This window comes from Salmo salar, chromosome 14 (assembly GCF_965601325.2).
Source record: "Salmo salar chromosome 14, fSalSal1, whole genome shotgun sequence".
NCBI classification, from domain to species: domain Eukaryota; kingdom Metazoa; phylum Chordata; class Actinopteri; order Salmoniformes; family Salmonidae; genus Salmo; species Salmo salar.
Genome location: NC_138304.1, coordinates 41,805,001 through 41,819,599, shown reverse-complemented (window position 1 = coordinate 41,819,599; position 14,599 = coordinate 41,805,001). Strand labels below are relative to the sequence as shown.

At 45.5% G+C, this 14,599-nt stretch overlaps 1 protein-coding gene across 2 annotated transcripts in view; it reads right to left on the bottom strand.

The window, feature by feature from the left end:
• Positions 1-14,599, bottom strand: part of slc25a42 (solute carrier family 25 member 42) — a 52,337-nt gene that overhangs the window by 16,140 nt on the left and 21,598 nt on the right. For both annotated transcript variants that reach the window (XM_045694357.2, XM_014141246.3), the window contains exons 3-7: positions 14,095-14,209; positions 13,968-13,993; positions 13,136-13,302; positions 5,676-5,792; positions 2,605-2,756 (exon numbers count right to left, since the gene is read on the bottom strand). In XM_045694357.2, coding sequence (XP_045550313.1) covers positions 2,605-2,756; positions 5,676-5,792; positions 13,136-13,302; positions 13,968-13,993; positions 14,095-14,209 — 577 coding nt within the window. The remainder of the gene's footprint in view (positions 1-2,604; positions 2,757-5,675; positions 5,793-13,135; positions 13,303-13,967; positions 13,994-14,094; positions 14,210-14,599) is intronic.

Sequence of the window (14,599 nt, the reverse complement as noted above, 5' to 3'; positions counted from 1 at the left end):
GAGAGAGGGAGGAAGATAGAGGGAGGGAGGGAGTGAGATGGAGGGAGGGAGGGAGGGAGAGAGGGAGAGATGGAGGGTGGGAGAGGGTGAGAGAGGGAGGGAGAGATGGAGGGAGGGAGAGATGGAGGGAGGGAGAGGGTGAGAGATGGAGGGAGAGATGGAGGGAGAGGGGGAGAGATGGAGGGAGGGAGGGAGAGGGTGAGAGGGAGGGAGAGGGAGAGAGTGAGAGATGGAGGGAGGGAGGGAGTGAGTGAGTGAGAGAGGGAGAGAGAGGGAGAGGGAGGGTGAGACAGGAGGGAGGGAGAGGGTGAGAGAGGGTGAGAGATGGAGGGAGGGAGAGGGTGAGAGATGGAGGGAGGGAGAGGGTGAGAGATGGAGGGAGGGAGAGGGTGAGAGATGGAGAGATGGAGGGAGGGAGTGAGAGAGGGAGGGAGTGAGAGAGGGAGGGAGTGAGATAGGGAGGGAGTGATGGAGGGAGAGTGTGAGGGAGGGAGAGAGGGAGAGAGAGGGAGAGAGAGGGAGTGATGGAGGGAGAGTGGGTGAGAGAGGGAGAGAGGGAGGAAGATAGAGGGAGGGAGGGAGGGGGTGAGAGATGGAGGGAGGGAGGGAGAGAGGGAGAGAGAGGGAGGGAGAGATGGAGGGTGGGAGAGGGTGAGAGAGGGAGGGAGAGATGGAGGGAGGGAGTGAGAGAGGGAGGGAGTGAGAGAGGGAGGGAGTGATGGAGGGAGAGAGTGATGGAGGGAGAGAGGGAGAGAGAGGGAGAGAGAGGGAGGGATGGAGGGAGAGAGTGATGGAGGGAGAGTGGGTGAGAGAGGGAGAGAGAGATGGAGGGTGGGAGAGGGTGGGAGGGAAAGGGTGAGAGATGGAGGGAGAGAGGGAGGGAGGGAGGGAGAGAGTGAGAGAGTGAGGGAGTGAGAGAGGGAGGGAGTGAGAGAGGGAGGGAGTGAGGAGGGAGGGAGTGAGTGAGTGAGAGAGGGAGTGAGTGAGTGAGAGAGGGAGTGAGTGAGTGAGTGAGTGAGTGAGTGAGTGAGTGAGTGAGTGAGAGTGAGTGAGAGAGTGAGAGAGGGAGGGAGTGAGAGAGTGAGGGAGGGAGGGAGGGAGGGAGAAGGTGAGAGATGGAGGGAGGGAGAGGGTGAGAGATGGAGGGAGGGAGAGGGTGAGAGATGGAGGGAGGGAGAGGGTGAGAGATGGAGGGAGGGGGTGAGAGATGGAGGGAGGGGGTGAGAGATGGAGGGAGGGAGGGAGAGGGTGAGAGATGGAGGGAGGGAGGGAGGGAGAGGGTGAGAGATGGAGGGAGGGAGAGGGTGAGAGATGGAGGGAGGGAGAGGGTGAGAGATGGAGGGAGGGAGAGGGTGAGAGATGGAGGGGGGAGAGGGTGAGAGATGGAGGGAGGGAGAGGGTGAGAGATGGAGAGATGGAGGGAGGGAGTGAGAGAGGGAGGGAGTGAGAGAGGGAGGGAGTGAGATAGGGAGGGAGTGATGGAGGGAGAGAGTGATGGAGGGAGAGAGGGAGAGAGAGGGAGAGAGAGGGAGTGATGGAGGGAGAGTGGGTGAGAGAGGGAGAGAGAGGGAGGAAGATAGAGGGAGGGAGGGAGGGAGGGGGTGAGAGATGGAGGGAGGGAGGGAGAGAGGGAGAGAGAGGGAGGGAGAGATGGAGGGTGGGAGAGGGTGAGAGAGGGAGGGAGAGATGGAGGGAGGGAGTGAGAGAGGGAGGGAGTGAGAGAGGGAGGAGTGATGGAGGGAGAGAGTGATGGAGGGAGAGAGGGAGAGAGAGGGAGAGAGAGGGAGGGATGGAGGGAGGGTGATGGAGGGAGAGAGTGATGGAGGGAGAGTGGGTGAGAGAGGGAGAGAGAGATGGAGGGTGGGAGAGGGTGTGAGGGAAAGGGAGAGGGAGGGAGTGAGAGAGGGAGGGAGTGAGAGAGGGAGGGAGTGAGTGAGTGAGAGAGGGAGTGAGTGAGTGAGTGAGGTGAGTGAGTGAGTGAGGGAGTGAGTGAGTGAGTGAGTGAGGGAGTGAGTGAGTGAGTGAGAGAGAGAGAGAGGGAGGGAGTGAGAGAGTGAGGGAGGGAGGGAGGGAGGGAGAAGGTGAGAGATGGAGGGAGGGAGAGGGTGAGAGATGGAGGGAGGGAGAGGGTGAGAGATGGAGGGAGGGAGAGGGTGAGAGATGGAGGGAGGGAGAGGGTGAGAGATGGAGGGAGGGGGTGAGAGATGGAGGGAGGGGGTGAGAGATGGAGGGAGGGGGTGAGAGATGGAGGGAGGGGGTGAGAGATGGAGGGAGGGGGTGAGAGATGGAGGGAGGGGGTGAGAGATGGAGGGAGGGAGGGAGAGGGTGAGAGATGGAGGGAGGGAGGGAGAGGGTGAGAGATGGAGGGAGGGGGTGAGAGAGGGAGGGAGGGGGTGAGAGAGGGAGGGAGGGGGTGAGAGGGTTCATGTCAGTGGGAAACCTTATATTTACATATAGCCATGCACTGTATTGCTGATAGACAGAGACAGACAGGACAGAGAGACAGACAGGACAGACAGGACAGAGAGACAGGACACAGAGACAGACTAGACAGATTAGATACCGACTAGACAGACAGACAAGACAGCTGAGACACTGCAGTACCCGCATGCATTTTCTTGAGTGTCTCGTAGGTGAAGAAGCTAAGTCCAGCGTAGGGCACCACGCCCAGGATGGTGGGGGTGAAACCACGATACAGCGTCTTCAAACCCTCCTCACGAGAGATACGCACAAACACATGGATTATGTTACTGTACCTGAGGGGAGAAGAGAGAGAGGGATGTAAAGTGCGAGTTATTCGCAGCACCACAAACAGTCTGTGTATGTGTGTGTGTACAGTGCATTTGGAAAGTATTCAGACCCCTTGACTTTTTCCACATTTTGTTACGTTTCAGCCTTAATCTAAAATGGATGAAATCGTTTTTTCCCCCTCATCAATCTACACACCATATCCCATAATGACAAAGCAAAAACAGGTTTAGAATATTTTGTAAATGTATTAAAATTAAAAAACTGAAATATCACATTTATATAAGTATTCAGACCCTTTACTAAGTACTGTGTTGAAGCACCTTTGGCAGCAATTACAGTCTTGAGTCTTCTTGGGTATGACGCTACAAGCTTGGCACACCTGTATTTGGGGAGTTTCTCCCATTCTTCTCTGCAGATCCTCTCAAGCTCTGTCAGGTTTGATGGGGAGCGTTGCTGCACAGCTATTTTCAGGTCTCTCCTGAGATGTTCGATCAGGTTCAAGTCCGGGCTCTAGCTGGGCCACTCAAGGACATTCAGAGACTTGTCATGAAGCCACTCCTGCGTTGTCCTGGCTGTGTGCTTTGGGTTATTGTCCTGTTTGAAGGTGAACCTTCACCCCAGTCTGAGGTACTGAGTGCTCTGGAGCAGGTTTTCATCAAGGATCTCTCTGTACTTTGCTCCGTTCATCTTTCCCTCGATCCTGACGAATCTCCCAGTCATCAAACAGGCAAAGCGTCAATACAGGACTAAGATTGAATCGTACTACACCGGCTCCGACGCTCGTCGGATGTGGCAGGGCCTGCAAACTGTTACAGACTACAAAGGGAAGCACAGCCATGAGCTGCCCAGTGACACAAACCTGCCAGATGAGCTAAATAACTTCTATGCTCGCTTCGAGGCAAGTAACACTGAAACATGCATGAAAGCATCAGCTGTTCCGGATGACTGTGTGATCACACTCTCCGCAGCTGATGTGAGTAAGACCTTTAAACAGGTCAACAAGGCCGCAGGGCCAGACGGATTACCAGGACGTGTACTCCGAGCATGCGCTGACCAACTGGCAAGTGTCTTCACTGACATGTTCAGCCTCTTCCCATCTGAGTCTGTAATACCAACATGTTTTAAGCAGACCACCATAGTCCCTGTGCCAAAGAACACAAAGGTAACCTGCCTAAATAACTACAGACCCGTAGCACTCACTTCCGTAGCCATGAAATGCTTTGAAAGGCTGGTCATGGCTCACATCACCATTATCCCAGAAACCCTAGAACCACTCCAATTTGCATACCGCCCCAACAGATCCACAGATGATGCAATCGCTATTGCACTCCACAGTGCCTTTTCACACCTGGACAAAAGGAACACCTATGTGAGAATGCTATTCATTGACCACAGCCGAGCGTTCAACACCATAGTGCCCTCAAAGCTCATCACTAAGCTAAGGACCCTAAGACTAAACCCCTCCCTCTGCAACCTGGACTTCCTGATGGGGCCCCCCCCAGGTGGTAAGGGTAGGCAACAACACATCCGCCACGCTGATCCTTAACACGGGGGCCCCTCAGGGGTGAGTGCTCAGTCCCCTCCTGTACTCCCTGTTCACTCATGACTGCACGGCCAGGCACAACTCCAACACCATCATTTGCTGATGACAACAATGGTAGGCCTGATCACCGTCAACAATGAGACAGCCTATAAGGAGTAGGTCAGAGACCTGACCGTGTGGTGCAAGGACAAAAACCCCTCAATGTCATCAAGACAATGAAGATGATTGTGGACTAGAGGAAGAGGAGGACCGAGCATGCCCCCATTCTCATCGACGAGCTGTAGTGGAGCAGGTTGAGAGCTTCAAGTTTCTTTGACGACCACATCAAACAAACAAACTAACATGGTCCAAGCACACCAAGACAGTCATGAAGAGGGCACAACAACGCCAATTCCCCCTGGCATGGGTCCTCAGATGCTCAAATAGTATTACAGCTGCACCATCAAGAGCATCCTGAAAGGTTGCATCCCTGCCTGGTATGGCAACTGCTCGGCCTCCGACCGCAAGGCACTACAGAGGGTAGTGCGTACGGCCCAGTACATCACACGCCCCCCCACCCTCTTCTACGCTGCTGCTACTCTCTGTTATTATCTATGCATAATCACTTTAATAACTCTACCTACATGTACATATTACCTCAACTAACCGGTGCCCCCGCACATTGACTCTGTACCGGTACCCCCTGAATATAGCCCAGACATTGTTATTTACTGCTGCGCTTAAATCTTTTTTTTTTGGGGGGGGGGGCTATTTTCTTAAAACTGCATTGTTGGTTAAGGGCTTATAAGTAAGCGCATGTGACAAATAAAATTTGATTTGAGTCCCTGCGCTGAAAAACATCCCCACAGCATGATGCTGCAACCACCATGGGATGGTGCCAAATTTCCTCCAGACGTGACGCTTGGCATTCAGGCCAAAGAGTGGTGTCTTGTGGCAAAATCCAAGCAGGCTGTCATGTGCCTTTTACTGAGGAGTGACTTCCGTCTGGCCACTCTACCATAAAGGCCTGATAGGTGGAGTGCTGCAGAGATGGTTGTCCTTCTGGATGGTTCTCCCATACACACAGAGGAACTCTGGAGCTCCGTCAGAGTGACCATCGGGTTCTTGGTTCTCATAGGAAAGGGTCTGAATACTAATGTAAAAAAGGCATTTCTGTTGATCATTTTTGATAAATGTGCAAAAATGTCTAAAAACCTGTTTCACTGTCATTATGGGGTATTGTGTGTAAACTGATGGGGAAAACAAAATATTTTATACATTTTAGAATTAGGCTGTAACATAAAATGTGGAAAAAGGGAAGGGGTCTGAATACTTTCCGAATGTACTGTGTGTGTGTGTGTGGGAGTGTGTGTGTTCTCAGAGGTAGGGGTAGTTGTCTTACATCTCCTTGGGCGTGACAGCCATCCTGGCTCGCACCATGTCCAGAGGGTAGGTCAGCATGGCAGCTGTGGTACCGGCCATAGAACCCGCCAGTAACCTTGGCACCGGCGGCAGGGCTCTGGAACACAGTACACAGGATACATAAGGGCCTGATTTGACAATCTTTGAATACCTAGGCTCTGATGCAGGCCTAAGAAACCTGGAAAAAACAGCAGACACTAGGCAGAGTTGCAAAGAAAAAGCCGTATCTCAGACTGGCCAATAAAAAGACAAGATTAAGATGGGCAAAAGAACACAGACCCTGGACCAAGGAACTCTGCCTAGAAGGCCAGCATCCCGGAGTCGCCTCTTCACTGTTGATGTTGAGACTGGTGTTTTGCGTGTACTATTTAATGAATCTGCCACTTGAGGACTTGTGAGGCGTCTGTTTCTCAAACTAGACACACTAATGTACTTGTCCTCTTGCTCAGTTGTGCACCGGGGCCTCCCACTCTGACTATTCTGATTAGAACCGTGTTTGAGCTGTTCTGTGAAGGGAGTAGAACACAACGTTGTACGAGATCTTCAGTTTCTTGGCAATTTCTCACATGGAATAGCCTTCATTTCTCAGAGTAAGAATAGACTGACGAGTTTCAGAAGAAAGGTCTTTGTTTCTGGCCATTTTGAGCCTGTAATCGAACCCACAAATGCAGAGGCTCCAGATAATCAACTAGTCTAAAGAAGGTCAGTTTTATTGCATCTTAAATCAAATCAGAACAACTGTTTTTAGCTGTGCTAACATAATTGCAAAAGGGTTTTCTAATGATCAATTAGCCTTTTAAAATGATAAACTTGGATTAGCTAACACAACGTTCCATTGGAACACAGGAGTGATGGTTGCTGATAATGGGCCTCTGAACGCCTATGTAGATATTCCATTAAAAATCAGCCGTTTCCAGCTACAATAGTCATTTACAACATTAACAATGTCTATACTGTATTTCTGATCAATTTGATGTTATTTTAAATGGACAAAAAAACAAGGACATTTCTAAGTGACCCCAAACTGTTGAACGGTAGTTTAGTTATGAATGTTCAGTCAGTACGGCTGGTCTAAATGGATAGCCACTTTTCATTAATCTAGTAAACTCATAATTCACATCGCTTCTCATCTCACTCATCAGCATGGAAGGTATTTATAGGATAGTGTCAATGTTACCTCATAAGATCAGCACCACGTCGCTCTTCCTTTTTTCCTATTAGCAAGAATGTAGTTCGCCTATTAAACTTCAGCCTATGAGCAAGGCAATTCCACCACGGTTGCTGATTAACCTATTGGCTCATTCGTGAATAATCACCATCCTTTCTTTAAACCAATGGGCATGACTCTTGAGTTGAGATACAAATACTCCTCCTACTTTGTGTCTCCCACTTGTTGTTTTAAAGCAACAGTCTTCCAACAACCTTCCACCACCACCAGCATAATAACCTTAAGGCCCGTCATTGGAACTCCTTTCCCCGGACATGGGAGTTTCGATGCCTGCTGCCCAGCATTGGGCAACCTATCAGCATCTGGCTCTGGGAAGCATTGCTCGGAGACGAGGCCTACCCAAAACTATTTAATAAAATTCCTTATTATATTCGGACTCGGTTGTCATTCAGTTAAGCCTGTACTCAATTGAAGTTTTTAAAGGGTCAATCTGTGATTGCGTCATTAATTATGACTTTTAAATGATCTACACACGCCCACCCATTAATTCTTGAAGAATATAACTTACATAATGTCTAATGAGCTTAGTCCAATTGTCATAACCAATCAGAACCCAAAATATTTGTATTTATTTTATTTAACCAGGAAGGGCTCATTAAGATTTGAAATTTTCAAGAGCATCCTGGTCAAGATAGGCAGCACCACGTCATTAATAATTAGACAGACAACATGAAAAACTACAAGTAATCTAGTAAAAACCATAGAAATCACAGGAGTGTAACGAAATCATAAAACAGCAAATTAAAAAGATTGACAGGTCAAGGAATAGCCTCAAAATCCTTCATCAATGATTTAAAAACACCAATTGGGACAAGTTCTTCCAGTTTACAAAATATTTTGTAAGGCGTTCCAAGCTGATGGTGCAGAGTAGAGGTCGACCGATTATGATTTTTCAACGCCGATACCGGTACCGATTATTGGGGGCCCGAAAAAGCCGCTACCGATTAATCGGCCGATTATTATAATATATTTTTTTATATATATATATGTATATACACACGCACACACACACATAAACACACACAGCTCTGAAGTGACAACGATACTGAAGAGTCTGCTTAGGAGACAAATACTCTCAACTGTTTGAATAATAAAAATAGAGTTTAAGTTACCTGTGATGAATGCTGAAAACAAAAACTGTCATTTCTATATGCAGGAAATCCTATTTTAATAATGGGCACGGTAAGAATTGACTACCAAAGTGCGAGTCACAATTCCCATGACACCTTCTAGCAAAATCTGAAAAGCGGTTCCTTCATTTATTCCATAGGATATTTTTAGATTAACTTAAAATAAGGTCTGTGTTTGGTTTAGGCTTACACCACCTTGCCAATTTTATAACTGTGTAACTCTGATCAATATAAAACGCCGAGGTGGTTTAAGCACAAAACACAGACCTTATTTGAAGTAGATCAAGACATTCTCTATGGAAGACATGAACGGTAAAATAATGAAGGAACCCCTTTCAAGTTCAGCCGCAAGTTATTACAGGAATTATGACGCGTGGACTATTTCTCTCTAAACCATATACCTTTGACTATTACGAGCCTGCTGCTGCCTACCACCGCTCAGTCAGACTGCTCTATCAAATATCAAATCATAGACTTAACTATAATATAATAAACCTTAGGTCATTAATATGGTCAAATCCGGAAACTATCATCTCGAAAACATTATTCTTTTAGTGACATACGAAACCGTTCCGTATTTTATCTAACGGGTGGCATCCATAAGTCTAAATATTCCTGTTACATCGCACAACCTACAATGTTATTTCATAGTTCCGTAAAATTCTGTCAAATTAGTTCGCAACGAGCCAGATTCTGTATATCCTGATTCTGCGTGCAATGAACGCAAGAGAACTGACACAATTTCACCTGGTTAATATTGCCTGCTAACCTGGATTTCTTTTAGCTAAATATGCAGGTTTAAAAATATATACTTCTGTGTATTGTTTTTAAGAAAGACATTGATGTTTATGGTTAGGTACAGTCGTGCAACGATTGTGCTTTTTTTCGCAAATGCGCTTTTGTTAAATCATCCCCGTTTGGCGAAGTCGGCTGTCTTTGTTAGGAAGAAATAGTCTTCACAGTTCGCAACAAGTCAGGCGGCCCAAACTGCTGCATATACCCTGACTCTGTTTGCAAGGGAAGTGATTTTCCCTAAGTTAAAAGAAATTCATGTTAGCAGGCAATATTAACTAAATATGCAGGTTTAAAAATATATACTTGTGTATTGATTTTAAGAAAGACATTGATGTTTATGGTTAGGTACATGTTGGAGCAAAGACAGTCCTTTTTCGCGAATGGGCACCACATCGATTATATGCAAAGCAGGACAGGCTAGATAAACTAGTAATATCATCAACCATATGTAGTTAACTAGTGTTTATGATTGATTGATTGTTTTTTTTATAAGATAAGTTTAATGCTAGCTAGCAACTTACCTTGGCAACGTAAAGCAGGTAGTTAGAGCGTTGGGTTAGTTAACGTAAGGTTGCATCCCCAAGCTGACAAGGTAAAAATCTGTCATTCTGCCCCTGAACAAGGCAGTTAACCCACCGTTCCTAGGCCATTTATTGACAAATACATGAAGTTGATGCAAAGAGTCAATATTTGCAGTGTTGACCCTTCTTTTTCCAAGACCTCTGCAATTCGCCCTGGCATGCTGTCAATTAACTTCTGGGCCACATCCTGACTGATGGCAGCCTATTCGTGCTCCATCATGCTGGAAAAGGCATTGTTTGTCACCAAACTGTTCCTGGATGGTTGGGAGAAGTTGCTCTCGGAGGATGTGTTGGTACCATTCTTTATTCATGGCTGTGTTCTTAGGCAAAATTGTGAGTGAGCCCACTCCCTTGGCTGAGAAGCAACCCCACACATGAATGGTCTCAGGATGCTTTACTGTTGGCATGACACAGGACTGATGGTAGCGCTCACCAGGCCAACCTCCAAAAGTCTTTGCCTCACTTTGCGTGCAGATGCCTGCTACCATTCCTGAGCAAGCTCTGTTCTGGTGGTGCCCCGATCCCGCAGCTGAATCAACTTTAGGAGACGGTCCTGGCGCTTGTTGGACTTTCTTGCGCACCCTGACGCCTTCTTCACAACAGTTGAACTGCTCTCCTTGAAGTTCTTGATGATCCGTTAAATGGTTGATTTAGGTGCAATCTTAATGGCAGCAACATCCTTGCCTGTGAAGCCCTTTTTGTGCAAAGCAATGATGACGGCACGTGTTTCCTTGCAGGTAACCATGGCTGACAGAGGAAGAACAATGACTCCAAGCACCACCCTCCTTTTTAAGCTTCCGGTCTGTTATTCGAACTCAATCAGCATGACAGAGTGATCTCCAGCCTTGTCCACGTCAACACTCAGACCTGTGTTAACGAGAGAATCACTGACATGACGTCAGCTGGTCCTTTTGTGGCAGGGCTGAAATGCAGTGGAAATGTTTTGGGGGGATTTAGTTCATTTGCATGGCAAAGACGGACTCTGCAATTAATTGCAATTCATCTGATCACTCTTCATAACATTCTGGAGTATATGCAAATTGCCATCATACAAACTGAGGCAGCAGACTTTGTGAAAATTAATATTTATGTCATTCTCAAAACTTTTGGCCACGACTGTACATTGCTTTGGCCTAGCTAGTTAACGTCATCAACCAGAGGGGCATTACAATTCCTAGCTAGTTGTCTAACACTAGCTGTAAACAGCAGCATTGACTTCCTATTTTAAAAGGCCTTGATGAGTAGAATAACTAGCTAGCTAATTAACGTTAGTATTTGAAACCATCCAGTCCTATGATTAAATGTCTATCATATACAAAGTATTATTTGTTTCTGGCAGTGTAGATATGATATCCACCAACACATTTGAATTACAGATTTACCCTTTTCTCAACATTGTAATATCACAATGTTCTACTGGAAACCTGCCTTTATCTATGCATACGGGTGTGTGTAATGTGTTCATCTCCCTCCCGTGCGACACCCCCAGGTGTGAGCCCGCTTTGAGAAGGTTCTGGAGGATCTGACTCGCTACAACCCTTGCTACATTTATTTATTTATTTATTTCACCTTTATTTAACCAGGTAGGCTAGTTCACCTTTATTTAACCAGGTAGGTTAGTTGAGAACAAGTTCTCATTTGCAACTGCGACCTGGCCAAGATAAAGCATAGCAATTCGACACATACAACAGAGTTACACATGGAATAAACAAAACATAGTCAATAATACAGTAGAAAAAAGAAAACAAAAAGTCTATATACAGTGAGTGCAAATGAGGTAGGACAAGAGAGGTAAGGCAATAAATAGGCCATGGTGGCGAAGTAAGTACAATATAGCAATTAAACACTGGAATGGTAGATGTGCAGAAGATGAATGTGCAAGTAGAGATACTGGGGTGCAAAGGAGCAAGATAAATAAATACAGTATGGGGATGAGGTAGGTAGATAGATGGGCTGTTTACAGATGGGCTATGTACAGGTGCAGTGATCTGTGAGCTGCTCTGACAGCTGGTGCTTAAAGCTAGTGAGGGAGATATGAGTCTCATGGAGGAGATAGAGTCTTTGACGAATCACAGGCGGAGAGGATCAGCAATAATCTGCAATGGACGTCACCAACAATGAGAGACAGGCTACACCTACAGTCAGACCTTTACTAGGAGGGTGTGTGTGGATGTGAATGGTCTTTCTTTATCTCATCGTTCACTGGTCGTTTCTGTCATGCCCTGATCTCTAATTCCACCTCTCTCTCCCTCCCCATCTTTCTCTCTACCCCTTTTCTCCCTCTCACAGTGTGAAGGTGGTGTATAATGAGCTCCACAACACTCATGGCCATCTGCGCTGGTGGAAGAACACCTACAGACTGGGCATGCCCACTGACTAGCTTCAGTTCCAGGTGTGCGTGCGTTGCACCTGGAACTGAGACCAGCATGCTCGGTCTGTGATTGTTCTTTGTCGATGTTACATGAAAACGCTCAAGCACGCGGTACACTTTTGAAAATTGTATTATCCCGACAATTTAATTTTGAAACACTTGTGTGTAGCCTACAGCCACGTGTGCATTGTTGAGCTAAACTGTCTGGATTTGTCTTTTCTAGAACTGTCCCGGAGTCCGTTTTGAACCGTAGACATTTTTTTTATCATCCCATAGATGACGGGACATCCTTAATTTCGAGCCTTGGAGAGAATTATTTTATGAAGACATAAAAAGTATTTGGTTGTAATTGTAATGTTGCAATATTGTATAGGGTACCAAGGGTGGCCAACCATCCTCCAGGAGAGCCTTAAAAAGGAAATTGTTGTATTTTGAGACAAGCTTGAATATGCAAAGAAGCCAATAAGCAGAATGTAGCCTATTTCTCTGTCTGATTCTCTACGGTAGAAGAATAGTAATGCATTTTGTAAAGTGGCATCCTTGCATCATACAATGATGTGAAAATGGTGTTACATAGGGGCAAGTGTTAAAAAAAAGTAATATCAAGCCTTGCGTGTTGATAAGTTGAATAGTTTAATTTGCTGTGTAGTGCTAGGGCAAAAATGTGCCCCCCTTTGGGTCCCCAGGACCAGGATTAACAAATGATGTTCTATCTAGACTAATCACAATCCTCATCATTTTTAATAAAGTGAACAAACTTTGTTTCATATTCTTGTTTGTTTGTGCTAAGGAGGTCCAGTAGGTTCATATAAATAGTACTGCTGAATGTATTACAACCATGTCGGTAGGGTTGACTTGAGTTAAATATTGTTATGTTTTGATATTGTAATGCATTCTGCAACTGGTCTTATCACCTGCTGCTTGCATTTCAATAGCTAAGTTGTTTATGTTTATGAATTACACAATTGTTAGAAAGAGTAGATAAATCTGGCTAAGATGCTTGTTTAAACGTCAGTCAACAGCCATATTAGTGCAGAACAACATTGCCTGGACACTTATATGTACGATTTTGTGATGAGATTCCAAATAATATTGGAGATATGACCAAAGAGTAATACTCCATATTACGGAACCAAATTTGGCACCTCCGTTGAGAACACAATTCTCTAAAATAGTCAGCAGATGATGCCACAATGCGCTCGCTACTTTTCTTGCTAGAAGAATGGATAAAACATTTAGCATTCTCCGTAAGGATTCTCTAAGAATATCTTATTCCCTATTAGGCAGGAACCTAGCCTCTGGACTAGATTAGTTTATATATGGATGGTTACTCACTTGCCCTGGAAGCCGAAGTATCCTCCCAGTAGTCTCTTGTACTGCTCGTGAGCACAGAACTGGATGGCAGCGTAGGGGATGACCCGTACCATGGTGGCAGAGTTTCCCCGCCACAGGCTGAGGAAGCCATCCTTCAGGTAGGTCCGATAGATCAACCTATACGCCTCCTGGGGGTGGACCAACAGCATGGGGTCTCATCATCATCATCATAAACAGCATCTTCATCATTATCAACAGTATCGCCATCATCACAAAGGTGAATCCAGTGGTGGAAAAAGTACCCAACTGTCATACTTGAGTAAAAGTAAAGATAGACTTTTACTCAAGTAGAATTTTACTAAAAGTAATTGGTTTAAAATATACTTAAGAATCAAAAGTAAAAATAAATGTAAAATTCCTTTTAGTAAGCAAACCAGATGGCACCATTTTGTTGTTGTTTATTTACGGAAAGCCACGGCCACACAACATTCAGACATCATTTACAAACGAAGCATGTGTGTTTAATTGAGTCTGCCAGATCAGAGGCAGTAGGGATGACCAGGAATGTTCGGTTGAAAAGTGTGTGAATTTGACTATTTTCCTGTTCTGCTTAGCATTCAAAATGTAACGAGTACTTTTGGGTGTCAGGGAAAATGTATGGAGTAAAAAGTACAATATTTCATTTAGGAATGTAGTGAAGTAAAAGTAGTCAAAGTAAAGTAAAGTACAGATACACCAAAAAACTACTTAAGTAGTACTTTAAAGTATTTTTACTTAAGTACTTTACACCACTGGGTGAATCATGAATCATCATCAAATCAATTTTACACAGTACATCGGTCAAACAACTCACCTTGGCAGAGAATCTTGCTGAGGACACTACAATGAAGGAAATAAATAGACAAAAATGTATGACATTGAAAATAAAAATAATTGATTCCTCACTATTCCAAAAGCATGCAAGAAGTGTTGCTGCCTACCTTGGAAGATTATCTTGGTTCTATCCAGCGGGGCCACAGCGGTTTTGGCCAAGGCTCCAGCTAAGGCCCCTGAGAGGAGGGAGTTAACCACAGACCGTGTCTGGGGCTTTAGACCCTGCACAGACAGATGGATGGATGGATGGATGGAGAGCAGGAGGGGACAAACATGACCAAAAGGGGTCAATCAATTGATAACTACTAACAAAAACAAAGACATTATGCATAAGTAGTTCATGTAGGCCTATGAATAAGTAGTAAGAGTTTCCATACAAAACAATGTATATGACTGAGTCGGTGGAAAAACAAGATTTAAGGAAGATTAAGATTTATTTAGATTTAATGAGATCAACAACATTTCCCTGCCTGGTAGTGCCTTGATTGATTCATTCTAAACTAAAACAATACAGGCATCTTGTTAACATTTTAAAAACACATGTAATAACTCAGCAAGTCCAAACACCTTCAGGCTGTTTCATGGGGTTATTCCAAGTCTGCACGCCACTCC